This window comes from Esox lucius, chromosome 8 (genome assembly GCF_011004845.1).
Source record: "Esox lucius isolate fEsoLuc1 chromosome 8, fEsoLuc1.pri, whole genome shotgun sequence".
Taxonomy (NCBI): Eukaryota; Metazoa; Chordata; class Actinopteri; order Esociformes; family Esocidae; genus Esox; species Esox lucius.
This window is the reverse complement of record NC_047576.1, coordinates 26,554,623-26,582,544: the sequence shown is the minus strand read 5'-3', so window position 1 is coordinate 26,582,544 and position 27,922 is coordinate 26,554,623. Positions and strand designations below refer to the sequence as shown.

The window sequence follows — 27,922 nt, the reverse complement described above, 5'->3', positions numbered from 1 at the left end:
TAGGGTGTCACTATATAAGGAGGAGGGTGCTACTATATAGGTAGTAGGGTGCTACTATATAGGTAGTAGGGTGCTACTATATAGGTAGTAGGGTGCTACTATATAGGTAGTAGGGTGCTACTATATAGGGTGCCATTATATAGGGTGCCAGACTAGTAATCCCAAGAGAAGCTAGACCAGGCAGCATCTAATCTAGAGACTGTATATGTATCCACAGCTGCACAGACACTAACAAACAGGACACCCACCCATGCAGTGTCTAGGATAAGAACCCTTGGCACCTACATGACAACGAGCTGGACCATATCACGTCACACAAAACATTAAACACACCAGCCAACAGCAACAGCAACATTTCTAAACTAGAGACTACCATGGACACACTCTGCTATGCCTTAGCACTATGCACTATAGACAGACAGACCGATTGAACGTAAGGTTTACCTCTGTCTGAAAATGTCATGCACGCAAAAAAAAACTCAGACGAAAAGAAAACGAGAAGAATATGCCAAGTAATAAGAAAACTAATCTTAGCAGCAGACATTTTCTTGCTATTCTGGGGGTGTTTCCTTACGCTGTGCTTGTTTTTCATAATGCAGTTTCAACACTTTTTCTGCTTCTCTGGTGGAAATCACACAATGGTCAATACTGATTGCTTTATTTTTTCAGTGTTGTACCCCCTCTCGCGTTTGTTATTGCAGAACAGGAGGGTATGCAGGACCTGGGATGGGGGGTTCGGACTGTGGGTGCTGCTGAAACGGCACAATCTCTCCATTTCTGTCTAATAATGTGAAAACATGTTAAGGGTTTGTGTGTGTCTGCGTGTGTGTGTTTGTGTGTGTACCAGCTCACCAGACCTGTCCCAGGTATGTGGACGGTGAGTGGACCCCCAGTACAGATTCAGACACACAGGTATGCTGCGCTGTCTGCCACTTCCTGTGGTGTATCTGTGCATTGGTGTGTGATGACGTGCTGAGAGGGCTGGCGGCATAGACACGGAACACTGGAGATACCTTCTGTGTTCCAGAACTCAGCAGGATCCACAACCCAGTAAAACAATACCTCTGTGGCCTAGCCACTCAAGGCTCTCTCTCTCTCTCTCTCTCTCATTTTCTTTATCTTACACGCACGCACGCACACACACACACACACACAGACACACACGCGCACATCCACACATATATAAACAAATAACTGTGTTTAAGTGCGTTGAGGAATGAATCCACCTACACACCTGCCCAAAAGAATGTAGGCTTGGGCAGTGTCTTTCCAGTGTGGGGGGCACCTCCCATGGAGCACTGTGCCGCGGAGCCATGGGGAAGTGGCTATTCCTGTGGTGTAGGGGTTAGGGTTCTGTCCCAAAGAGCACCCTATTCTTATTATAGGGCCCTTTTTTGGCCAGAGGGTGTTGGGCAGGGTTAAGGGTATAATGTATACAAGGTTGCTATTTAGGAGGTACCAGGGATATGGAGTAAAGGAGCCGTTGGTTAAACTGGCCATCAGGAAAACCACTGGCACAGCACTCTGAGCCAAATGGAACTAATTCTGACCATATCGTGCTGCATATGGGAAAACCTCTAAGCCCTAGTGTTCCAGCCCGGATTAAGCATGGTCCTGGACTTCAAAAGCACTTTCAATGGAGAATCTTAATTTAGCATACTTATAAACCCAGGACTGAAGCTATATGAATGGTATTGAAACTGGTCATATGTGGCTCCTAAAATTCAGATATAAAGATAATTTTTAATACATCAAATATAATAAGAATATGGGACAGGTCTACCTGTCCAAACGTGATTTCATCAATGGAAACCAAAAAAAAAAATAGTCCAAATAAAATTAGTAAGTCTTAAACATTGTAAATTAATGGGCTAATCCACAACCGGATCTAAACCGTTTATTGACATTCTCGAGGCAGTGTCGTCGTTGTTCGCGGTTTGATCGGGATCTGGGCTCTCCACTTACATTATTCATACGGAGGGTGTGACTTGTTGGCTCTTTTTCCGCCTGTATAAAACGACAAGTTCGCTTAAAAGAAAATACAGATGGAGAAGGCTAGCCGACTCGCTTTGACACAGATAGTCCCCTTAAGCCTACGTGACAACTCGCATACTGTCCCTTTGTGACCAGCTTATCGGCAGAATGCCCGGTCTATGCGTGCTTTGTCTCACTGCGGTGCTCGCTACATTCACCCGTTTCGCGGAAACCGTGGGACCGGTGGTCCGATGTGAGCCGTGTGACGCAGGGGCTCTCATGCAGTGCAAACCGCTGCCAAAAGACTGCACTGAGAGGGTTCGGGAGCCCGGCTGCGGATGCTGTCTGACTTGCGCGCTTTCCAAGGGCCAGGCGTGTGGAGTTTACACCGGGCGTTGTGGCTCCGGACTGACCTGTCAGCCCCAAACCGGGGAGACCCGACCACTGCAAGCTCTGCTAGAGGGACGGGGAGCGTGTTCCAGCATCGCGTCCAAAAAACTCAGCACAATCCTGCTTACGGTGCAGAAACAAGGTAAGTACCTCAACGTTCTAAATGCCGCTATTCATGTGAAGGGACTGAACTCGATTCAGAGTGTTTCTGTTTGAGAACCCTTACTGTAGCCCTAGGGCTGTAGCCTGCGGGTTGATGTTTGGTGCGTAGCAGGTCACTGAATTCCATAGGCTAATAGACTCACCAACAGGTCCCCCAAATCACGAGTTGCTAAAGTTAGGCTACTCATTAATTATTGACGTGAGTTCACTGGTGGCTGGCCGTCGGTGTTATACAGGCAATATAGTGGACGATGGCTTCCTTGTGGCCGGCTGTGCCGGGCAGTATTATGCCTCATTCACAGGTAGCCACTGCAACGAGTAACACAGTCCCGCTGTGGTCCAGATAAGACTCAGGCTGAATAATGTTCACTACAATACATACAAAGGGTTAATAAAAGTTTTGCTATTGTAAACAACTGCATTTTGTATGGATTCTAATCAACAATGTCAAGTATAGCGAAGTGTAGCCAATCTGTCGATACATTTTGCGCACGCGTAACGTAGTTATTGCCAACGGAGCGTAGCCTATAGCCATAGCGCACAGTAAAATGGGCCGAATGAATTTACAAAAAAATCACACGGACATGCTCAATTTTGTGAGCTTTATTGAACTGACCAATTCATGCACGATTCGTGTCAGGATGTCTGAAAAGCGCAATTGACATGCACCACGCGCAATTGTAGACCATTCCCTCCATTTGGCCACTATGGCGCGCGACACCATATACATTGCCAACTAAAATCACGGCTGTGTCTGGACCTCTATGGGAGCACTGCAAAATGATTCCTCCACAAAACAATCCATTATTTCACTTCTAGATTCTACCGTAAGTCATTGTTTAGTTCGGTCTAGACTTGATTTCCTTCGACGACCATGTGGGACATTGTGTAACATCAGTTTCTGAACAGCATGTTTGTCTCTAAGCAACTGGCCATGTGTCCCACAGAGACTTATAGAAATATATTCAGGGCATCCAGCTGCCTCTGAACTGTAAACTATAGTTGCAAAACTATATTAAACTTTCTGCATATAGATATAGGTTATTTCTGATACAGTAAATGTTTACATTTACTGTAGATCTGTGTATATGATATAGTAATCATTCATATCTTATACGACCAACCACCAATTTCTATGTCTGTAAACATTGTGTATTCAACATATTGTCTACCACTAGCAGCACCGTTTTACCAAGCAAAATGTTCTGCATGTGTAAATGTACTTAGCTTTAAGTTAAGAATTATATCACTCAAACTCCAGCCAAATGTGCTTCAACAGTCACTCCTCTGAGATCTATTATTTTGGTCTCTATATACCCTAAGCATAATGGGATGTTAAATCCACACATTAATTGGAAATACCTGCATTTTATCATTATATCCCTCATTTAATCAAACTTTTTCTAGTACTCTTTATGCTTAACACACACACACGCACAGCCACACACCCATGCACCCACCCGCTTACACTCACAAACACACAAAAGTCTGGCTGACCCAAACCAATTGTTAGTAAAGGCCACAAATGTATATTTAGCTGAAGCAGATGAGCCAAAGATAAGCATTATGTGAATGACGTCTTGTTATGTCCATACTCTCCTTTCTCCCAAATGTGTAGTTTTGACATGGGGACATGCAGCATGCAAATACCCTTGGTCTCAGAGGGGGGGAGGGGCTGCTTGGGTTGTGAGAGAAGGCATCTGGTGAAGTGCCCATCACCCACTGTCTGTTTGTGTGTGGTTATTAGCAGAAGAGCAAGGCGGTGAGAACCAGGGAGACACGATGGGTGCGCTGGTTGTGAACTACACCGGAGTGGAAATAAACCTGCTTCCGGGAACAACGCAAACGGCCTTATAGGAGCTTACACACACACGCACACACACACATCCACACACCCCCCCACACACACACACAGACAGACTAATACGGACTTGGCACATATCACATCCATGTGAACCCATACTTCCTCCACCTTGCATTATCCTGAGGAAAACAGTGAAAGCACAGTTCTACTCCGCCCCCTGCGGTGGTGTTGTGTGTTTAGTGGCGGCCGATGTCAGCCCACCAGGCGTTGCTGTGTGTTTTCTCCTCTTAGTAATTTGGCCTAGCCCTGGCAGCGTGTTGAAGCAGTCCACCGTCACATTGTCACACACAAAGGCTATTGTTAGCCAGGCCTGTCACTTTGAAACAGCACTCTGCCCTGCCAACCTTCCTAACTCTGCTCCACTACATAAATCTTCATCATCACCCACTTGAATCCCCCCCCCCCCTTGCTTTTTTTCTTTTTAGGATGATACCAAATGACACCCTATTCGCTATACACTGTACCACTGTCAAATGGAGTGCGCTGGGGAATGTAGTGTTTAAGACACACACAAGTCAAAACATTAGTCATTATGCCATGCCAAACACAGAGCAGGGAGACGGTGTGGTTGGTCGGGCCCAGTGTCTCATTGTCCATAACAATTACACAATAAACTGACCATAGGAGAGCCTGTAGGCCACTGTAAATGTCACATATCCCTGTGGTGTTTAGCATGACTGAGACAATGTTCCCTATATATCACACTACTCTGGTTAAAAGTAGTATTCCGTGTAGGGAAAATAGGGTCAAATTTTGTGCTGTATGTTATGTGAACATGTCAATGTCAACATGTCAATGTAAAGGCAGCCAATAAATGGGATCACTTTCTCCTATGGGTAAAGTTATCAGCTATATTTGCTGACAGACAGTACAGATGATTACCTGTTGAATTAAAAACTGTAAAGATATTTTTAGTACTGTTGGCTACTGGTTTGTTGAAGTGTGTCCAAGGTCATGTCCAAACCATCTGCTTATCTCAAACTGAGGTATGATAGATATATTATGTACATATTAAACAAAATATGATACATCAGGCCAAAATAGGGGATTTAATAAAATATATTGTTATTTGCAATAAACTCAAAATGCATGTTTAAGCAAGAGGTACAGATTTGTGCAAATCCAAAAATGAAATGAAAGTGAAAGAAAATTCACTAGCACCACAATGCCTAGTTAACACATACCCTTTCCTGGGGTTTTCAGCACAAAGCTTTCACAAACCACACTTTATCTATTGTACTACCTCAAGTTTTCCATACTAAATGTCTGTACATTTACATACTAAATCTTACAGTCAGACCTCATTCAGCTTAATGCATCAATCAGATTCCATCCTCACCTCCTCCATTACTGTCTGGTTTTGGTCTGCCCTCTAAAGGGGTAAACTGCCGCACTTTGTACGGTCTCCAGAAAAAGATAATTGGCCTCCATCTGCCCTCCATCTGCCCTCCAGCATGATTTAAGGGTCACTCAAAACTCTGCTGTCTAACTGCATTTAGATAGAGTATATTAAACTTAAACTGTTAATGTGCATATTAACATTAAATCCATGTTCACTACCATTCAAAAGTTTGGGGTCACTTTGAAATCTCCTTGTTTTTGAAAGAAAAGCAAAGTCTTTGTTTATTAAAATAACATCAAATTGATCGGAAATATGGTTAGATATAGATGTTGTAAATGACTATTGTAGCTGAAAATAGCGGACTTTCAGTGGAATATCTACATAGGGGCCCATTATCAGCAACCATCACTCCTGTGTTCCAGTGGATCGTTGTGTTAATCATTAATCATTTTATTAGTCTGATTGATCACTAGTCACATGAGCATGGAGGAGATACCAGGAAATGACCGTTACACAAGGAGCGCTGGACAGGGCCGTAGAAGGGCATCAACCCAACAGGACCGGTATCTGCATGTGCAGCTCGATTGTCATTCACCAGAGAACACCAGAATTGGCAGGTCTGCCATTGGTGCCCCGTTCTCTTCACAGATGAGAGCAGGTTCACACTGAGCACGTGACAGATGTGAAAGAGTCTGGAGACCCTGTGGTGAATGTTATGCTGCCTGCAACATCATCCAGCATGACCTCTTTTGCGGTCAGTCAGTGAAGGTCTGGGGAGGCATATCCTTGAAGGGTCGCACAGACCTCCACATGCTGGCCAATTGTACCCTGACTGCTGTTAGGTACTGGGATGAAATCCTCAGACCCATCGTCAGACCTTTACGCTGGTGCAGTGGGCCCTGGGTTCCGCCAAGTACAGGACAATGCGCTTATAAGGCCAGAGTCTGTAGGCAGGTCCTTGATGAAGGCATTGATGCCATTGACTAGCCCTCACGTTCCCCAGACCTAGAACCTCTATTTATCAGTGCATCCGGCGCTGTCAGGTAGCGCCACAGACTGTCCAGGAGCTCACTGATGCCCTGATCTAGGTATGGGAGATCCCCCAGGACACCAACCCAGACAATGGACAGAGTATGATTGGAAAAAAGTGTTAAGGACAGACGAATCTATGTTTGAGGTGTTCGAATTAGAACATTTGTGAGAAGTAGACCAAATGAAAACCAGATGGAGGAGTTCTTGACGCCATCTGTCAAGCATGGAGGAGGCAATGTGATGATCTGGGGGTGATTTGGTGGTTGTAAAGTGGGAGATTTGTACATAGTAAAAAGGATCTAAAATAAGGAAGGCTATCACTCCATTTTGCAAACCCATGCCATACCCTGTGGATGGCGCTTGATTGGCGCCAATTTCCTCCTACAACAGGACAATGACCCAAAGCACATCTCCAAACTATGCAATAACTATTTAGGGAAGAAGCAGTCAGCTGGTATTCTGTCTATAATGGAGTGGATAATACAGTCATCGGATCTCAACCCTATTGAGCTGTTGTGGGAGCAGCCTGACCGGATGGTACATAAGAAGTGCCCATCAAGCTAATCCAACTTGTGGGAGGGGCTTTAGAAAGAATGGTGCGAAATCTCACCAGATTACCTAAATGCCAAACGTCTGTAAGGCTGTTATTGCTGCAAATGGAGGATTATTTGACGAAAGAAATGTAACAAGGCCACAATTGTTTTTTCAATTCAAAATCATTATTCCTAACCTTGTCAGTGACTGTGTTTTCTGTTCATTTTGCTTCAAACTCATTTCATGTATGTTTTCAAAGAAAACAAGGACATGTCTAAGTAACACCAAACATTAGTGTGTCTTTTCCATTTTGCCATGAATCCTACTTTGAGCAATTAAGTTTATCTACAGATAGATGAAAACATGCATACATGGGACAGAGGAATGAAATTCAAATGAAATAAGGGGAGATCAATTTGCGTATTCAAAAATTCCATCGCAACCTTAATATAACATGCACTTGGTCCGGCAAAAAAATTGCTGCATTAGCAGCTAAACTTGGCTGGCTGTGAACATAAAGCGTGTAGTGACTGCTACCTTGACTACTAGCCACGCAGTAGTGGTGTAACATCCTAATTTTCTGTATACAACCCTAAGAACATTGGTGGTGGGAAAAATGTCTAAACTACTTATATATTTATCAATCAATATAATATACGTTTGTTGTTAGTTTTTCGCATAGTTATTTCACAAAGTTATATCAAATGGATTAGTCGTGAGAGAGACATATTTTTCGTTGCCCTCACTTTAAACTGCTTGGCTAACGGAGTCCAGCACTTCAAGCGATTTATGATGTTAGACATGTCGGTCGCAGTTCTTCCATCGCAAAATAAACAAACTGTTTTACTTTTGGCTTACTCTATGTAGCTACTGAAGCTGGTAGACAGTGCAGTTTTAGTTTATCCTCAACTAATACTAATTTGTTTAGTCCCTGGACAAATTATATACCGGCAGACAGCGCCTGTAACCACTAAGCTACGTCTGTCTAGCAGTCCCAAAGCTCATTGCATTTAACAAAGCAGCATGACTTCCCCAAAGTTTGGTGTTGGTTTTCAACAGAGCCAGCTAGCTTGCTGCTCTTTGAAACAAAATATAGGCCATTTGTTCGTGAGCTAACTAGTTGTCTTAGCTCATGTTAGGTAGCTTCTTGGTTGAGGTCAGTTGTTGTCTGGCACTTGTTAATATTAGTGCCAGCAAGAACAAATCCCAGAGATGACAAGGTCAAAACAAAAAGCTGTCTTTCTGTCTATGAACAAGCCAGATAATGGTAATTGTTCCCTGTGTGCTCATATTGGCTGCTCTCAGCAATTTTCTCTATTGGAGATTGTGTACTGGCTGAGTAAGATCCAATTTTCCTTTCTCTAATGGCAAAAGAAAATTGTCTTGATGTCTTGTGTAACCAATTAGCTTATTTTCTTTGCTAACATTACCTAGATTTCATTAGACTGGTTTTAATATACATTTGCAAGGCTAGGTGCTGGCCATTTGACACTTTGGACAAGCAAGCTAATGCATTCCTGTAGCTGTATGATTTTTAAACATTGCTGGTTTCCAACTCAAATTCAGCTGATAAATGTTTTAGTATTCTACAAAATTCTACAAAATTGTAAAGCATTGTTTTTTATTGGGAGAATATTGCGCATGAGTGATATATTATTAATGTATGGCTAATGTATGTGACTGTATGGCTGTCCAAAATAGCACCCTATTCCCTATATACAGTAGTGCACTACTAGACCAGATAAAACTGTGTGTATTCCGGGACATAGATAATGACTATCCCTCATTTCCCACTGTTTTGCCATTGCTGGTGGGAGTGTGGATGTGCCAGGCAGCTTCCTTCAGAACGCAGCAGATAGACAGACCAAAACGGTGTCTTGTTTGACATAGTCAAATATAGATCTTACACTACACCACAATTCGCATACAGTATTTCAGTCAAGAGATTTCTTCAATTGCTGTTGTTTAGGGTACATCAAAATGTAGAATGTTGTACAAAACAATGCATTTATGCATATAAGCAATTGGATCATCTTTAACCAATCAGTACCAACCCCAACGTTTCTGGGACTAATCAAATGATTCAGGGTTTTTTGCAATCTAGACTCCTTGCAGAGAAGAAACCAACGCCGGTGGGCATAGCATTTAGCCGAAGCAAGGAGCCTGGGTAGTCGGGAAAGACTGCGTCCTAAATTACAACTTCTTCCCCACATGTGTACGAGTTCAGACCAGATCCAACACTTCAACAGGGCCTCTCTTTCTCTCTCTCCCACCACAGTTCATAGCTATTTACATCCCTGGCATTACACAAACAAATTGTGTAAGATGTTTATCAGAAAAAAAGTTGTGGGAGGTGGTAACAAATAAATATTGATGTTTTTCAGATATCCAAATAGACTGGGCTATCCCCTTTTTGATTTTTGGGAAAGTTAGTCAGAGAGATTTTTCTGCCTTTTGTGTGAAGGGAAAGGACGAAGCATGCTATATCTATCCTGTGGTCATGTTGTTTTTTATATTGTTGTTGTTGTTGTGTTGATCATGACATTATTGATGTTTACGTTGTTGTCGCCATGGTTTTATTTACAGTTATGGTGACTCTGGGAAACCATCTGACCAATGTGGGGGCGTGTGCTGCCTGGTAACCATGGCTTTTAATTGATAAGGTTGGAATGGGAGGGGTGGGGAGCCAGCCACATGTGCTCCGCCTCTCCCTCCACCAAATCTGGTCCTGCTTAATCCTAGCAACGTGTGTGTGTGTTTTTATGTGTGTGCGTACGCATCACTGTATGTGTATTTGTGTGTGTGCGTACATATGTGCGTGTTTGTGTGTCTGCATCTGTATATGTGCCTCTGCTGGCCTCAGGGTTGACTTTGAATACCAGATTCAGATGTAGGTAATGTTGTCTTTTTTTTTTCCTGCGTGCCATCAGATCGTTATCTGCACAGGCCCTTTGCTAATGGCACCCAATTCTCTATGGGCGCTAGTAGTCAAAAGTAGTACAATTTGAGAATGCAGTTCTCCAGCCCTGCACAATGGCCCACTCAACAGTGCCACAGGAAGTGGTGTGATTTGATATTGACTGTGTGTAAGGATCTTGTGTTGAATTGCTTACTGCACAGGGATGGGGTTCTAGCTGTGCAGATGGAGGGTTTGTTTATGTGTGTGTGTGTGAGTGTGTATGGTATGTGTCTCCAGTTCCTGGTCTCCGGTAGAGCAGTGGGGTCCTCTGGTAGATGGCTCACCCTGGTCATGTGGTGGATAGTTTGTCCCTTTCCTAAATTAGGGAGCAGTGTTCAAACCCCACTTCGCTCCTGTCCTCTCCCCGCTCTTCCCTCCCCTTCTGGCCTGGTCAGGTGGTTGGGGTTCTGTCTTTAACGATTTGTCAGGAATCTTTGCCAGCGACGTGGTCTATAAATATCAGTGTGAGGGCCTGAGTTCCTTTCTTTCTCTTGCTGCCCACGACAGTCTACAGGAAACTGGTCCAATCTCATTCTCATGAACAAAACAGGCTACACGAAACTGATCTCACTCTCATGAACAAAACAGGCCACACGAAACTGATCTCAGTCTCACGAACAGAACAGCAAACAGGAAACCGGTCCAGTCTCATGAACAGAAGAGCCTAGAGTATAATGATCTCGGTCTCATACTCTTGGACAGAACAAGCTGCAGGAGCTTGTCAATTCTCATGAAGTAGAACAGCCTACAATATTTCCTTACCATGAAACCTTCCCTGCTCGCAACCTACCACAAGGAGATACTAATGTGCAGCGAGACAATGCAAGCCTACCCAACACTCAGCAATACAACCAGGAAGTTGTACTTCGAGGTAGTGACTGAAGCCTGATGTTCACCAGACAAAGATGCATTTGGCCTTTTCTGGATTTTTAGCACAATTGCTTTGCATGGCTGCAGAACGTGTTGCAGCAAGAAGATCCGATCAATGAGTGTTGATTACCAGGACATCCGTTCTAGGATCTCCTATCCACACAGTTGAATGTGAAATAGTTAGCTGGAAAAGTGGAAGCTAGTGCTGGCAATTTTTAGATAAGTTAGCTAGGATAGTGGTTAGCTTTGTAGCTAGCTAGCTGTCTGGCTAGACATAGTAGCCTAATCTTTTTTTGCCGGTTATTTTTTGAAATTCTTAGGAAATAATAAAATATATCTTGCTAGCTCAACTGGGAAATTACTTTTCAACTAATTGCCTGTGGTATGTTTGTTTGTAACATCGCAAGTAAAATAACACGAGAGCGGAAAATATGGAATACATGCGGTACAACAAACACACTGGTGCCTACAGGGACACAATGCAAAGTACCTTTCCTGAGTGTTCCACCGGCAATGAATGACATCCGCCAGGACGCAGCATTTTTGACATATCTGGTAGACATTGGACAATAGACCATTGCGCCACTGGGGGGGACAGGAACGTTTTTTTCCATATGTTATCACACACATAAGGATGCCTTTGTGATTTTACCAAGGTTGTAATGATTAAATCTTTTTTGTTTATTTTGTGAAATACTATATTTGGGATTTGTAGTGTACAAATTATTTAACATCCAATTCCGGGTGGGGGGGGGGGGGGCTGTCAATGAACAATCGACCAATGTGCTTCATGACAACCTAACGACACAGATTCAGCCTCAAGCTTTTTGGTCATTTTTAAACTGTAACATAATTATTTGTTGTTTTGATAGAGAATTCAGGTGGCGAGCAGGCTGGGGCAGAAGAAGAGCATTGTGGCAACATCACTTCTACAATCACCCCATCTGCAGCAGTGATGGGAGGTGCAGTAGGTGTGGAGGCTGGGGGAGGACACAGAGGGTCCATAGAGACCAAGTCGCCGCAGCTCACCAGGCTGGACGTGATTAAGAAGGAGCAGAATAAGAAAAGTCAGAGCTACAAGGTGGAGTCAGTATCTGGGGGACTCCACATCGACATACACAACTTCTCCCTAGAGAACAAGAGGGAGAATGAGTATGTAAGTAATGACACTGTCTAGCACCATGAGTTCTCTACAACTATATAGTGTAATGTCCTATTTTTGTCTGGTGTGATTATAAACAGGATAGCTTGAAAACACTGGTATATTGAAGCTATTTTAGCTCTATTATTATTTGTTTACTGTAGTACCTCAGATGGTTGTGTTATATGGCCAATATAGCACGGCTATGGACTGTATCCCAGGCTTTCGGTGTTGTGTTGTGAATAAGATCAGCCTTTGGCCGTTAGTATTGTTAGTGTCATTGCAATGTTTGTACCTTGTCATCACATGGTTGGTATGGTGTTTATACTGTGTTATCACATTTTTGAGATGGCGTTAGTACTGTTTTGTCACATTGTTTGTACCATGCTATGCCCGTGTTGCTGTTGTGTTGTTATAGTGTTAGTACAGTGTTAGTACTCTATCTCAGTGTTATTACAGTGTTTGTACCATGCTATGCCAGTGTTGGTGGTGTGTTGTTATTGTGTTAGTGCAGTGTTAGTACTCTATCTCAGTGTTATTACAGTGTTTGTACCATGCTATGCCAGTGTTGGTGATGTGTTGTTATTGTGTTAGTGCAGTGTTAGTACTCTATCTCAGTGTTATTACAGTGTTAGTACCATGTTATGCCAGTGTTGGTGTTGTGTTGTTATAGTGTTAGTACCGTGTTAGTACTCTATCTCAGTGTTATTACAGTGTTAGTACCATGTTATGCCAGTGTTGGTGTTGTGTTGTTATAGTGTTAGTACCGTGTTAGTACTCTGTTATTGTATCTCAGTGTTATTACGATGTTAGTACTGTTTTAATATAGCTGTATTGAGGTGTTATGTGCTGTGCATGCAGGGCCCATGCAGGAGAGAGATGGAGAGCATTTTGACCAGTCTTAAAATCTCACACGTGCTCAACCCTCAAGGCTTCCGAATCCCAAACTGTGACAAAAAAGGTTTCTACAAGAAGAAACAGGTAAGTCTCGCTCTGCTTTATGTATTGTACACACACACACACACACACTCACTTAACAGGCTTCCGAAAGTAACCTCTCCCAGGCCCCCCACATCTTTCCCTGAGGTTGCCCTGACAACAGAAACATCAACAACATTATCAACGTCAATAATAACCAGGTATTACAGCGACAACTGCATCCTACTTACTCACTGGAACAGGAAATGGGTTTGCTAGGTGTGTGTGTGTTTGAGAGAAAGAAGACAGAGAAGAGAGAGAAGAGAGAGGGAGCGAGGAGGGAGAATGTGGTCTTAGCCTGTGTGTGGCACTAGATGTGGTGGAAGAGGAGTGTGGCTGGCATACATCTAGTGAAGGCGGTGTTTTGGTGAGGGAGAAGATGGGGAGGTCTCACCAGAGGAAACACACCACAGATAGTACAACTGGTGTTGTTCTTCATGTCTGTGGTAGGACAGACGTTGGCCACCAACTATGAACACAGGGAGCAGAAATGAGGGAGAGAGAGTTCAGTTCAGCGTGTGCAATATTCGCAGACTGTTTGTCTGTGTTGGACAAACAGTTATGTACACACATACTGTAAAGACAGACGCACAAACGCATGAATGCACATACATACCCCCCCCCCCCCCACACACACACACACACACACATAACCACTAGAGTATCCAACCAGTAAATACCCCCATCGTCCCATATCCCCGGGGCCAGAAGGCCTTATCACTGCAACACAGATAGGATTCTGAGAAGTGGAATGAGTCATGCTACAACCTACCATTAACACCACCATGACTCAGTGACCATCGAAACCCACCACACACACAAACTTCAATAACTTATATGCCTAGGCCTAACCCTAGAGAACCATTTTTGTAAATCAGGAACTGGAAAACGTCCAAGGGGTTCACGTTTTTATGTTTTCATGTACTGTCAGGATATTTGGGGGAATTTTGGCCCTGATAGAGCAGTGAATCCGGTTCACAGTCACACACATTCAGAACATATAGTGTACCCAGTAGAGTTGTGAAGCTGGGACAGCTTGCTTTCAGCCTGTGCTCCCTCCCTCCCATTCTTCATTCCTTTCTTTCCCTATTAGTACAATGACATCTACTGTATTTGGCAGTAACCTATTAGAAGACTATGGCTTAGCTACAGTACTTGCTGTACGAGAATTGGTATGGGAGTAGGAGTAGTGATAAAGGAGTAGTAGCATTGGTAGTGTAGTTGAAGTAGTGGTAGGGGACTGTAGAATTAGTAAAAGTAGTAAGTTAGTCATAGTAGTACTAGGGGATTTGTAGTATTAGGGTAGTAGTAGTAGTGGTAGTAATACTAATGGTACAGTAGTAGTAGTAGTAGCTGTTGTAGTAGAGGTAGTAGGAGAGTAGTAGTATGGGAACAGTAGTAGTAGGGTAGTTGTTGGGGAGAAGAAAGTAGTGGTTATAATAGTAAAAGTAGTTGTAGATTTAGCAGAAGTAGTATTAGGGTAGTTTTTATTAGGGTTGTAGAGATTGTAGTGGTACAGTAGTATGTTTAGATACAAATTGGAGTAGAAGTAAGGGTAGTGGTAAGGTAGTAAGGGTAGTGGTAAGGTAGTAAGGGTAGTGGTAGGGTAGTAAGGGTAGTGGTAAGGTAGTAAGGGTAGTGGTAGGGTAGTAAGGGTAGTGGTAAGGTAGTAGGGGTAGTGGTAAGGTAGTAAGGGTAGTGGTAAGGTAGTAAGGGTAGTGGTAAAGTAGTAAGGGTAGTTGTAAGGTAGTAAGGGTAGTGGTAGGGTAGTAAGGGTAGTGGTAAGGTAGTAAGGGTAGTGGTAAGGTAGTAAGGGTAGTAGTAAGGTAGTAAGGGTAGTGGTAAGGTAGTAAGGGTAGTAAGGGTAGTGGTAAGGTAGTAAGGGTAGTGGTAAGGTAGTAAGGGTAGTAGTAAGGTAGTAAGGGTAGTGGTAAGGTAGTAAGGGTAGTAAGGGTAGTGGTAAGGTAGTAAGGGTAGTGGTAAGGTAGTAAGGGTAGTGGTAGGGTAGTAAGGGTAGTGGTAAGGTAGTAAGGGTAGTGGTAGGGTAGTAAGGGTAGTGGTAAGGTAGTAAGGGTAGTAATAAGGTAGTAAGGGTAGTGGTAAGGTAGTAAGGGTAGTGGTAGGGTAGTAAGGGTAGTGGTAAGGTAGTAAGGGTAGTAATAAGGTAGTAAGGGTAGTGGTAAGGTAGTAAGGGTAGTAAGGGTAGTGGTAAGGTAGTAAGGGTAGTGGTAGGGTAGTAAGGGTAGTGGTAAGGTAGTAAGGGTAGTAATAAGGTAGTAAGGGTAGTGGTAAGGTAGTAAGGGTAGTAAGGGTAGTGGTAAGGTAGTAAGGGTAGTAGTAAGGTAGTCAGGGTAGTGTTAAGGTAGTAAGGGTAGTAGTAAGGTAGTAAGGGTAGTGGTAAGGTAGTAAGGGTAGTGGTAGGGTAGTAAGGGTAGTGGTAAGGTAGTAAGGGTAGTGGTTGGGTAGTAAGAGTAGTAGTAAGGTAGTAAGGGTAGTGGTTGAGTAGTAAGGGTATTGGTAGGGTAGTAGTAAGGTAGTATGGGTAGTGGTAGGGTAGTAAGGGTAGTAGTATGGTAGTAAGGGTAGTGGTAGGGTAGTAGCAGTAAAAAGTATGGTATTGGTAGTGGTGTGAGTCGACAAACGTGTTGTGGTAAACCCATCAAGGGGTATGCATGTTAATGGTGTGTTCCAGAGATTTATGACCGGAAAACACAGTGAGGAGGAGACCGTGTGAACGGTTCTGAAGTGACAATACTGACATGAGAAGGGAGGGGAAGAGAGGAATGAAGAATGGGCGGGAGAGAAAAGAGTCCTTAAAGCTTGTCCCAGCTTCACAACTCTACAGGGTACACTAAACATTCTGAGAATGTGTGTGTTTGGGTATGTGTGTGTGCTTGGTTCCCTACCTTTTCAGTACAGAAATTCATGAAAGTACTCTGACATTAAATACAGTTTGTGATGTAAGGTGAAAAGTCAAAACGCTTTGCAAGGTTAGGGAAAGGGTCCAGATTAGAAAAAACAGTACGTGTTTGTGTGTCCGAGTAAGTGTGAAATGTCAGTGGAGAACAGACAAAGGCAGAGCAGGACTGGACATACACCTGAGAAGGCTACAGTGAGGTTTAAAATTAGCTGCAGTTATACAGTATGAATTGTAGTGGAGCACAAGCCAGCATGCTTGGTCATATACCACTGGCTCTACTTTCTCTCCCTCTAACCGACCTATCCCCTCCCTTTTCCTTTTTCTCCATTCCCTCTTGCTCTCTGTCAATCCATTTTCCCAACTGGCCCAACTTTATTGGGGGTAAAATGAATCTCCCTGTCATGAGGATATAGGAACAGGCTTGTGGGGGCCATGTGTCAAGGCGGAGGCTTAAGATATAGGAATAGAGCCAACGGCCTCCCCCCTCTTCTCTCGACTCCCTTCCCCTGCATCAATATCTCCCTCTACCCTTCCCCTGCCACCCATCATCCTCCCTCCATCCTCTCTCCCCCCTCAGGCCTGGCGATAACGGCTGACTTGGTGAGCATGGCTCAGAATGCAGTTCGGGAGCATATTCTGTCGCAGGACACAATGGCTTTATAATAACTGACTACCACTCAAGGGCAGAGACATCTATTTTCTCCCTCTTTCTCTCTATGTTGCTCCCCAATTTCTCTCTCCCACTCTCTCACTGTCTCTCGCTCTCCCTCTTCCTTGTCCTCTAATTAGACAGGGCAGCAGTGGCAACTCCACTATGTTTCTCTTTTCGTCTTGGTGTGCTGGCCTGTAGTCACTGTTCTATTCTAGTATATTTACTATTCTTGTTAAGTATTGTTGAAGAGATTTCAGCTAAATGTAAGAATGCAATTTCCTTCTCCTCCATTCCCGCCTTTTATGTCTCTCACAACTTGCCAACTGTCATTATCATTTGTCATGTATTTCTTTCATTCTATCAATATTACAATTGCTTTTCTCTTCTGTTCCTTTCATTTCTCTACCTGTTGAATGATTTATTTTACAGCAGAATATATGGCCAAAGAACTAGTCCCCCCCCCCTCGTTTGAATGTAGGACTGTGCTCTGTGCTCGTTTCAGAGTAGCTGCGCTGAGGCTCTCATTAGCCCGGCTTTATTTAGAAAAGCAATATCCTGCAGCCATATGTGGGCCAGGGAGCTACTCTCTACCCCCCCCCCCCACACACACACATACACACATGGTGTCATGCATGCAAATGTACACACATGCGCGTGCACTAATGTTGTTGCGCTTTCTTGACATTGCAATTGACCAAATATCTCAAACACCCTAATTTTATCACACCAACATCCAGTTAAATGCTCAGGTATCATAAGGAGGTGTCACTAGGTGAACTGCTGTTGGCCCAGAAGCGAGCAGCATGTATAGCCCCTCAGAACGTACACATAGGGCAAATGTCAGCAGCCTGCATGTCGTGTTAACGTCTCACAGGTTATAGTAGAGACGGCATCACTGGATTTCGTTGCCATGTTTATGGGACTGACCTGTCTGTTTAAACGGTTCGACACACAGCCCAGATGTGACATGGCACCGGAGGTCAATTCACAGTTCCCAGGTCCAGAACAAAGGCTGATAGTCACACAGCACTAAACAGTAATTGTTTTGTGTCTTTTATTATGTGGCTTTGCTGTGTTGTATATGTAGTCTTTTGAACTGCTACGGACACCCCCTGGAAACCTTTTTCTTTTTTTACGTCTTTGGACACATGGATATCTGAGATACATTTTAACCACGTTGATTGATAAAGATAACCTAATTTTCAAAAATCACACAAAACATTAACTTTGAAGCCAAAGATACTTTCAAACAATTTGTAATACATAATTTCCCTATGCGACAGATAATATACAAATGGAGAGAAGTACAGACCACCAATCTACATGGGCCTTGTTGTCTACAGTTACCATATTCAGCCGAAGAGCTGACCGAAAGATGCTCATAGAAGTCTCTAAGAACCCTAGGTAACATCGACTGATCTACAGGCCTCTCTTACCATAATCACTGTCGAAGTGTATGAGGTAGCTGTTAGAAAGAGACGTCACCAACCTGGCCTACATGGGAGGTGGTCGTAGCATGTTTCAGCATCTAACTCACTTTTTAATACTTCTTTAACCTTCGCCCCAGAGTTCTCAGAAAGAGTTGTCTTCTGGCTGTGACGGGTGGAGGTAATGAGGGTACGAGGCTGTTGAAGGTCAAATCGTTTATCAGGAAATCGAGCATTTTGATCAACATCCAGGTCCAAAAGGTTTTCCTCTTCAAGAGCAAACGCGCACGTCATTCAGCCGTTCATGACAGGGACTAAGAAAAGAATCCCGGTGGTTACAAAGGACGCAAAACGTCAGATCCTCTGGAGAAAATGGAATTGTCGGTTGGATTTTTATAGGCGGGTGTTAAAAGGTCGAGACAGAAATAGCTGTGCGACCTGGTGGGCTGTGGGCAGCAACAGCAGGGCACTCTCCACATCACCCTCACACACACATACGCAAATACACATCCCTTCTACACACATATATATATATTACATATGTACATACATAGACACCCACACAGACAGCCACACACACATTGAGTTTTACCAGCCTGTGTTTATCCTGGGGTCAGCCAGGCTCTTTTTTAATGTCCGCGGAGCCCAGTGGCACTGCTATTAGCCATAAAGACTGCCATTATAAGTGCACACACTCACACTCACACACCCATAAAGGCAATATTATGAACGCACACATGCATGCGCGCACACACACACACACAACACACACACAACAGCCTGCATACATATGTACGCACCCACAGCCACACACACACACACACACACACCCCTATAAAAGAACCATTATGAATGTGTAGGGGTGGATGAAGTGTGCTCTGTTGCCATCTGCCATAGGGCCAGCCAGTGGCTATGGTATGCAAACCCAAAGAGAATAATGAACTGGTGAATTTTTTCAATTTATTGAAAATACACTCCTATTCCATCAGCCTGTTTGATATTGTGAGATCATGCCTGATTTCGTCCTATTCCCTAAATGCGTGGGGGAATTAAACATTTGTGTTGGTTTTGTTCAGTCCCATTGTGTCCGCTGTCTGTAGGACAATACCTTCTGAGGCAGCCACTGAGCTTCAAGGTACAACTAGTGTGGCCAGGTCCTGAACACGGCAAGTTACGTGAAAAACTAAATGTTAACACTCTGGTGTGATAGAATGTGTGCTTAGCCTACTTTAAAAAAAGTTACGCCATTTGAAGGTATTTGAAGGTATGGACACTTATCGGAAATCAATCAGCATATTTCTGCATATTTCACAGCATATTTCTGAATGACTAATTCGAAGCTACAGGCTACGGATTTGAAAAGTGACAGTAATACTTGCCAGCTGATAGTGGGAGTAATTAAACATTGTGTACCACACTGGTTATTCGCTATCGTCTTTTTCTTTCGTATTCATTTTTACTGTCTGACTCAGCTGACTGTAGTGAATTCTAATAATACGACTCCGCTAATCTTGGACAAATCATGCTAGCTTTTATGACATCTTCAACCTGATCATTGGTACACGAAGCAACTTAGCCTGATGGTGAATTTAGATTATTAATATAAAAAAGAAATCAACAGTATTTACAGATTTATTGTTTTATCCTTAAGATGGCGCTACAATGCTGTATTACTTCATTAGCTTCATTAATGCCTTGTTTTTTTGCTAGTGGCCTATGGGTCCAGGTTAAAAAACTGCAAACTTTACTGGAAATGTGGTGTCATTTGGGGTGCAAGCTGGGCTATGGAGGTTTAATAAAGTCTGTGAAGACAAGATAATCTGCCTGCTGGCTAGTGGGTGACTAATGGCTCACAGACCACACAGAGACTGAGTGGAAAACTCACAGGTAGCCAAGCCGTGTTCCCTTACTTGCTCTCTCTCTCTCTCTCTGTCTCTTTCCGTCTCTCACCTTCTCTCAATACATCTGTGTCTTTCTTTACATGTCTCTCAGTCCTATCGCTGTCTGTTTTTCTCTCCCACTCTTCCCCGCATTCCTTCTCCTGCGCCCATATTCATGTGCACACAACAAGGTTAGAATGCTGAATGTAAAACTGAAACTAAAATACAAGCAAGCCGGGGCATTGGTGGGAGAAAACAGCAAACAAACACTTGTTGGTCAGGAAAAGCTGAGTCCAGAGTGGTCTTTTTTGAGCAGATAGCTGAGAAAGACAAATGCAAATATTAGTGTCAGAACCTGTCAGTGTCAGCAGCTTGTGTAGGACAGAGATAAAAAGGGGAAAAGGGAATCTAGGGTAAATTGTGCATGCAAATTGATTCAAAAATATATAGGATAAAAAACAGGTGAGACAGTCACCAGCAACTAGCTGCATCTCAATAGCAACCAGAACCAGTATGTCAGGACAACCAACATTTAGCCTAAAATAGGCCAAAACATTTTACTCCTATTTAAATGAGTGTAAAAGAGAGAGAAAGCATTGTTAGTGTCATTGAAGATAAAACTGGAAATACATTTGATTAAACAGAAACTTACTCACACACAGACAGCTTTATTTTCTTAACCCTATTTGATGAAGTACATCAGTAATACATTTTCACCTTGAAGGGGCATTATATTTTTTGCATTGTAATATAATGTCCATAAAAGTTATGCAGTAACAACTGAATGAGTGTGTCACAACATTTATTCCTCAGAAATTATTTTGGGTGCTTACAAATGTGCATCTTGAAATGTCTAATTTCTATTGGTCAACATATGGCAAACTGTCATCTCTTGTCAAATGAAAAGGCAGCACTGTTTTCTGTCGGCATCATAATGACATGATCTCTCTTCAAACAGGCAATGTCAGACAAGGGCAAGCGAAATACCTATTTCATTTCCTGGTTGCTAAAATTCTACACATTTCACTCAATTTCTGTTTAAAGTCACAAACACTGAATAGTATTTGGAAGTATTGCCTCCTAAATCAATATACATTTTTACTGCTTTTTTAACAATCCTTTAGGATATCCTACCATTGTGCTCTTGATCAAGGTATTAAGTACAATAACTGCAATGTTAGGCTGCAGTATAAAACACATATCAGCACCTCTAATCTGGAGAGATGCAGGGTGTGCAGGCATTTCATCAAACACTGAATCACACCTAAGCTTTTCAAGGTATTGTACTTTGATGTTTAGGCTGAAATGCGATTAGAATGGGGTTCAGGTGGAGACATGCAGGCATCAGCTTTCCTGATGAATGGCTGGCCTCAACCAAATACTTCTCTTTTATTACATGATTCTGAAATTCAATCAAATGCATAAGGTAAGAACTTGAATAATAAGCATGGAAGGCAAGGTGGTTAGAAATTATTCTCTATAAACATCAATCCTGAAAGATGTATACTTTATGCACAGCATGGAAATTGTTTGTTAATTACGGTATTTAAATATTTTGATAGAAACGCAACTGGTGATGAAATGAATGCTTAACTGAGGCAAGAAATAATGCTGCAAGCTAGGTGTTAGCAGGTGGATTTGAGAACACAGGGCCGGGAACCATTGAAGACAAGGGTCGGATGAGAGGCACAGCTAGGTTTTTGGAGGGAGACGGGGATGGTGGACAAAATGAGAGATATTCCAATTTACAATGGAACAGTTCATTCTATGTACTAACGGATGTGTACTAACGCGCTGTTGACAGCGCCAGCACAAGTGCCAATAAAGTCACCGGTTGGCTGTTGCGAAAAACAGTAAGTGCAAGTTCCTCACTCCAGACAGCTTCCACTGTAGACAATCACTGACTATGGACTTTTTTTGCATTCTATTCACACTATATTCCAAGCAAAATGAATGTGGTGAATTGTTGACTTGTTACATTTCTCAAATATTTTGCTAATGAAATAAACCTAGCTGTCATCAAATAATCTGCTTTTGCGCTAAAACATTATAAAATGATACATTAACATAACTTAATTTGTCTGAAGAGTACACCCGCTGAACTTCAGAGAGTACATCCCAACATTCAAACCACTACTTAGCCTAAATAATAGAACGGACACATTACATGTGGTTGAAAGGTACCTGAAAGACCCAGTCCATGTCTGGAACAAAGTATTATGGACACATTAGACAAAGATGAAACTTTAGCAAGGTGAGGGAAAGAGTAAAGGTGGGTGAAAAAATGAACCTGCCCATGATTCAAAATATTTTAGAATCGGTATCTGCGTCTGTGAAACATAATGTATGTTGGGCTGAAACTGGAGCTGGCTCACTCTTTTTCGGTCATGATGTGACACCTGATGGCGGAAGGGAAATTCATTCTGAGGTGTTCAGAAACATTTTACCTGCTCAGATAAAAACCAAAATCCCCCTGAACTCATTAGAAGCCGCTTTATCATACAACAGGGCAAAATCCCACTAGACAATAAGTCCCTGAAAACAAAAAGGCAAGATTGCTGCAGAGGCCCACAGAGAATCAGCAGAGAAAATACACAGTGATGGTGATCTGGTGATGTTAATGGGTCGCAAACTTTGTGCAATCCAATGTGAAAACTTTTTTGTACATAATGTTAATATGTTCATATACTTTTGTTACCATAACATATTAAATATAAAAAAATAAAAAAATAACATTTAAACAAATTAAATCATGAAAAGACAATAAGCTTCCCACACACATACACACACACACACACACACACACACACACATGTTCCCAAGACTCCATTATCATTAACCAGCTCTCAGGAACTCAATGTTAAGCTCTCCTACGCTGCCTCATTCGCTGGGTCACAGCAGGAATAGAACCTGCTACAGAAACAGACCATGCCAACGACAGAAGTGTGGAAAGGAGAGAAGGGAGGGAGGACTGGAGGGAATGACAGGATGACTGAATGAGGAGCTGTGGTGAAGGTTAAAAAGACAAGAAAGTAGAAAGAAGCACATCATAGTCAGTGGGCCTAGAAAACGGTAATGTGGAAATACCTTTTTTCCTTTACAGTGAACAAGACCTAGTCTAAAGTATTGTACTATATAGGGAGTATCGCTGGTCTGAAGTATTTAACTATATAGGGAGTATTGAACTAGTCAGTCAATCAATTAAATGTATTTATAAAGCCCTTTTTACATCAGCAGTTTTCACAGTGATTTTACAAAACACCCAGCCTGAAACCCCAAGGAGCAAGCAACAACAGTGTTGAAGCACAGTAGCTAGGAAAAACTCCCTAAGAGGGGCCGAAATTTAGGAAGAAACCTAGAGAGGAACCAGGCTCAGAGGGGTGACCAGTCCTCATCTGGCTGTGCTGGGTGAATATTTTAAGAGTACAAGTTGTAATAATGAATGAATGTTAGTGACAGAGCCAGTCCAGTAGTTGGAGGTTTTTTGCCTTAAACCTTCTTTATCCTGGCGGTCAACTGACTGGATGGGCTAGCTGGATGGGTGATTTCGTACCGGAAACAGACACCTGGTCAACCTTTTAGCCTGTCTCTGTGTCAGCCCTGTCTTAGTGGAGTGTGTGTCGTTCCAGTGTGTACCGGTGTGTACTAGTGTGTATGTGGAAATGGCCATAATCAGCTCCATGTGCCAGCAGCCCAGAATAGCTGCGGCCCTCCAACTGGCCTTGGCAAATATTATAGCAACTCCATGTTTACCTTCACACTCCTTTTCCCCCCTCTCTCTCTCCCTCTCCCCCCTCTCTCTCTCCCTCTCCCGCTCTCTCTCTCCCTCTATCAACAACAAGCTGTCTTTTATCAGACCCCACAGACTAACAGACTTACTGTAGCCCCTGGTTAACCTGATACCCTGATCCCTTCAGAGAAAGATAGGAACACACACACGCACACACAGGCACAGAAACTCGCAATTTCTAGCCCATGGATGTGATGATGACGTGGGTTCTGCTGAGGCATGACTTGCACACGATTTTGATTTACATCCAAGTTGAGAAACGCCAGAGAGAGAATGAAGAAGGCCAGAAAGTGAGAAAGAAAGAGAGAGAGAGAGAGAGGGAGGGAGGCCAAAGAGAGAAGAGATTTTAACACTCTGAGGAAATGAAGGGGGATTCATGGTGGAGGCTGTGCATATGTGTCTCTGTCTTTCTCAGTCTGTCAGGTGGCTGGGGAGGAAAGGTGTTGCTATTACATTTGGAAAATAAATCATTTTAAGTTGTCTCTGTGGAAACGCTCATCTGTTTACGCTCTGTGTCTCAAAGTGATAAGTCCTTTCTCCCCCGTCTGTCCTCACCCCCTCTACCCTCTACCCTGTCCCTCTCCCCCGTCTGTCCTCATCCCCTCTACCCTCTACCCTGTCCCTCTCCCCTCTCTGTCCTCACCCCCTCTACCCTGTCCCTCTCCCCTCTCTGTCCTCACCCCCTCTACCCTGTCCCTCTCCCCTCTCTGTCCTCACCCCCTCTACCCTGTCCCTCTCCCCTCTCTGTCCTCACCCCCTCTACCCTGTCCCTCTCCCCTCTCTGTCCTCACCCCCTCTACCCTGTCCCTCTCCCCTCTCTGTCCTCACCCTCTCTACCCTCTACCCTGTCCCTCTCCCTTCTCTGTCCTCACCCCCTCTACCTTCTACCCTGTCCCTCTCCCCCGTCTGTCCTCACCCCCTCTACCCTTTACCCTGTCCCTCTCCCCTCTCTGTCCTCAGCCCCTCTACCCCTGTCTCTCAGTGTTCCTTCTAGCTTGTGGCCAGAGTTAGTTGAAATGTGTTATTGTGTTAGGTGTTGTCCTTCCTATGCTAGTGTAACCTACCTTTGAGATACACCTTGTTGAAGGCTGCAGATATCTGAAGGCTTAGTTGAAGTCGACACACATTTTGGTACACTGTTGGTAGTTGTAGTTACTTAAACATATCTCTCTGTTTCTCTCCTCCACTCTATCTCTTTCAAACCTAATTTCTGTCTCTGTCTTTCTGTACAGTGCCGTCCATCCAAAGGAAGAAAGCGAGGCTACTGCTGGTGTGTTGATAAATATGGTGAGACTCTCCCTGGCTACGATGGAAAAGATAGACGGGAAGCCCTGTGCTACAGCCTGGAGAGCAAATGAAAGGCAGAGAAAGGATGGGGGCTTGGAGAGAAAGAATGAGAAGAACAAATGAGAGAGGAATGAGAATAACTTGATTTTACTCCTGGCCTGCAAGAAGCACAGTCGAAAGAGAGCTGGACCTTTGTTTGACCTTAGGTCACATGACTGCCAGGTATGGGATGGAGGGAGGGCAAGGGAGGGGGGTGGAAAGAAGGGATATTACTGAGGGAGCACAACCTATAGGCCAAGCATTCTGCTCATCATCTACAGCTACAGTGTCTGCTCTGGGCCTTGGGAACCACTGCCCCTCGCATGAAAACAAGATCACCTGCACTAAAGTTTTAGAGGGAGGAAGGAGGGACATTTCCACTCTATTTCAGGAGGACTATGAGTGATTGTGACCCAAGGCAACGTGTGTTGTGCGTGAGTGCGCGCGTGTGTTTTAGTGTGTTGGTGCCCATGTAAAAGCCCTCTTTCACTAAGCTCTTGCATCCAAACCCAAATCCCGACCCCTTTTATCCTCTCCTGCAGAGACTCCTCCCCCATTCTCAGGGTCCATAATAATGAAGTAAAGGCTCATGGGTAGGCAGGTCTCTGGTCTGTTCCCTGCCATGTCTGACGCCATTGACCTTCCCAACTGTCTTTTTACCACCCAGCTTGCCCCACCCAAGGTGCTGCGTTACATTAACAGGTTCTGGGGAAAGAATGGAGATGGTGCCCGACTACGATGCCTTAAAACCCCACATTGCTACCTTTGCCGCCTCTGCGTCCTTACCTTAGCCCCTCCTCACAGGTGCTCACAAAACGATACCGCCCCGCAGCCTTGAGGTTTGGTCCAGTTGACTCTCGAGTGGCCTAGCCGAGCTGGCGGACTCCAGTCAGGAAACGGGGCCAGCGTTGCTGCGATGACAAGCTGGTCTCTCCATCTGCAGTCTTTCTCCCGTCAGTGGTGCGTACGACCTGGTGTAAGGTCCTTCAGACTGGGCGTGCTTGGCGAGACTGTGCTATTCTCTCCGCCATAGGTGCAGCTGTCCCCAGGCTCCAGCCCAAGCACAAGCACTTAAAGCACTTTAGCTACACCCAACAAACTCCCCCATAGTGTTCCTCCCCAGCTGTTGCATTGAAGTCATACCTTTTCCATAGAGACAACCATTCGCAAGGTCGATAGCTGTTGGATAAAACGACAACAACCAACAAAACTTCAAGCAGTGAACATTTCCAGCCTAGCAAACAACCCCCCTACTTCCATTCAAGGTGAAGGGTGTTTCCTTCTTGGCAATATTGTTCTTAAGGATGCGTTTATGATCTTATGCCAGTTCAACTCCGTGAGCTGGACAGCACCAAATATGCATTTAAGAAGCAGACTGAGGGCCCGAGTGGGGTCCTCCTAGTCATCCTGCCGACGCTTTCACGTATCCTGTGTCTGAAATGGCACCAAATTTGGATTTGGATGAAGACAGTAGAGAGTGCACAATAAGCAATCCTAGCCCAGTAGCTTGGTAGCATGGAATTGGCAGCACATCCACTTTTGAAATAATTAACAACAACAACTTAAAATGAAATAATCCACAGGTGCTACATCCCATTCTATTTGAACACTTGATTTAGGGGGAGGCACATACATTTTTGTTTAAGCTATTGTCCACCCCCTTTCTTGTCCTTTGTGTGTCTTTTTATATATTCTTTTCTTGGCCAGCTATGTCTGAATAGACGTATGGTGCAGTACATTAAAGTAAAAAAAGAAAAAAAAGACTTTATTTATCAAAGAAAGAATCATAAGCTGATCCAAACTATGTTTTTTTTTCTTATGAACAATTCAGTGACTTACCGATTGTACAACAAAGTGGAAGTTGATTCAGCTTATTTTAGGGAATATAATCACTAATGAATGTTTTTTTTTTTATATGATTAACTCTCTTTCTTCTGGTTCTCAGCAGTGTCATTATATTGTCTAGTCAGTTGCCCAGTCAGTCAACTACTCGGCCGTAGGTCTTTCTAATAAGTGTTTCACAGACAGGGCCAGCACACACAGTGAACTGAGATTATCAATGATGAGAATTTGAATTAGAATTCTAACTGACATCCTGAATTGACTTAACGGAGTCTGATCCTGTGTTTATTCCTGTGGGTCTACAGTCCAGTGGAACTCTCAGTATGTCAGTTGGTGTCGACAATACTTCTGTGTGCACCAAGTCATACTGTCTTACTCCTGGTCCACTGGACAGACCCGAGATCACCTCTTTATCTGCTATCTACGTGATGTCACTTTTTTGCTGGTCACCTAATAATCTCTCTGTTGTTCACGGGTAATTCTGTTTTATTTGATTTTTTTCGTTGTGTTCTCTTTCAAGTTTTTGCGTTTAAAGAGTTGCTATTCTTTAAAGAATAAAAGCTTTTCATGTTACTAAACTAGAAAATCACACAGCTGTTCTTTCCTTTAAGAAAGGAAAATTATTTTGTTCAAATATAATTTGTATTTAATGTCTTTTTTTAAATAAATAAAATAAACACTATTTTAATTTACTGTTGAACGGCTTTCTGTGTTTTCTCTAATCAGGCTTCATTACAAGAGTAGGTCATACTCAATATTCAAAATTGCATTTCCTCAGAACTAGTTAGTAGGCCTGTTTTCATCCAGTGTTCTTGCAGATGAGTAGACAGTTGGCAACC

General features: G+C 43.4%; 1 protein-coding gene and 1 long non-coding RNA gene across 2 annotated transcripts in view; one reads left to right on the top strand and one right to left on the bottom strand.

Annotated features, from left to right (window-relative positions):
- The window catches only part of LOC109616052, a 31,598-nt gene extending 12,195 nt beyond the window's left edge, over nucleotides 1-19,403 (bottom strand). The window contains exons 1-3 of the long non-coding RNA XR_002197098.3: nucleotides 18,356-19,403; nucleotides 13,641-13,715; nucleotides 13,302-13,360 (exon numbers count right to left, since the gene is read on the bottom strand). This is a non-coding gene — a long non-coding RNA (uncharacterized LOC109616052). The remainder of the gene's footprint in view (nucleotides 1-13,301; nucleotides 13,361-13,640; nucleotides 13,716-18,355) is intronic.
- igfbp3 (insulin-like growth factor binding protein 3) lies at nucleotides 1,943-27,703 on the top strand. Its single transcript, XM_010872444.5, has 4 exons — nucleotides 1,943-2,506; nucleotides 12,000-12,283; nucleotides 13,130-13,249; nucleotides 25,148-27,703. The coding sequence occupies exons 1-4, from the start codon at nucleotides 2,143-2,145 to the stop codon at nucleotides 25,271-25,273; spliced, it is 894 nt and encodes a 297-aa protein (XP_010870746.1). The 5' UTR covers nucleotides 1,943-2,142; the 3' UTR covers nucleotides 25,274-27,703.
- Nucleotides 27,704-27,922: the final 219 nt, after the last annotated feature.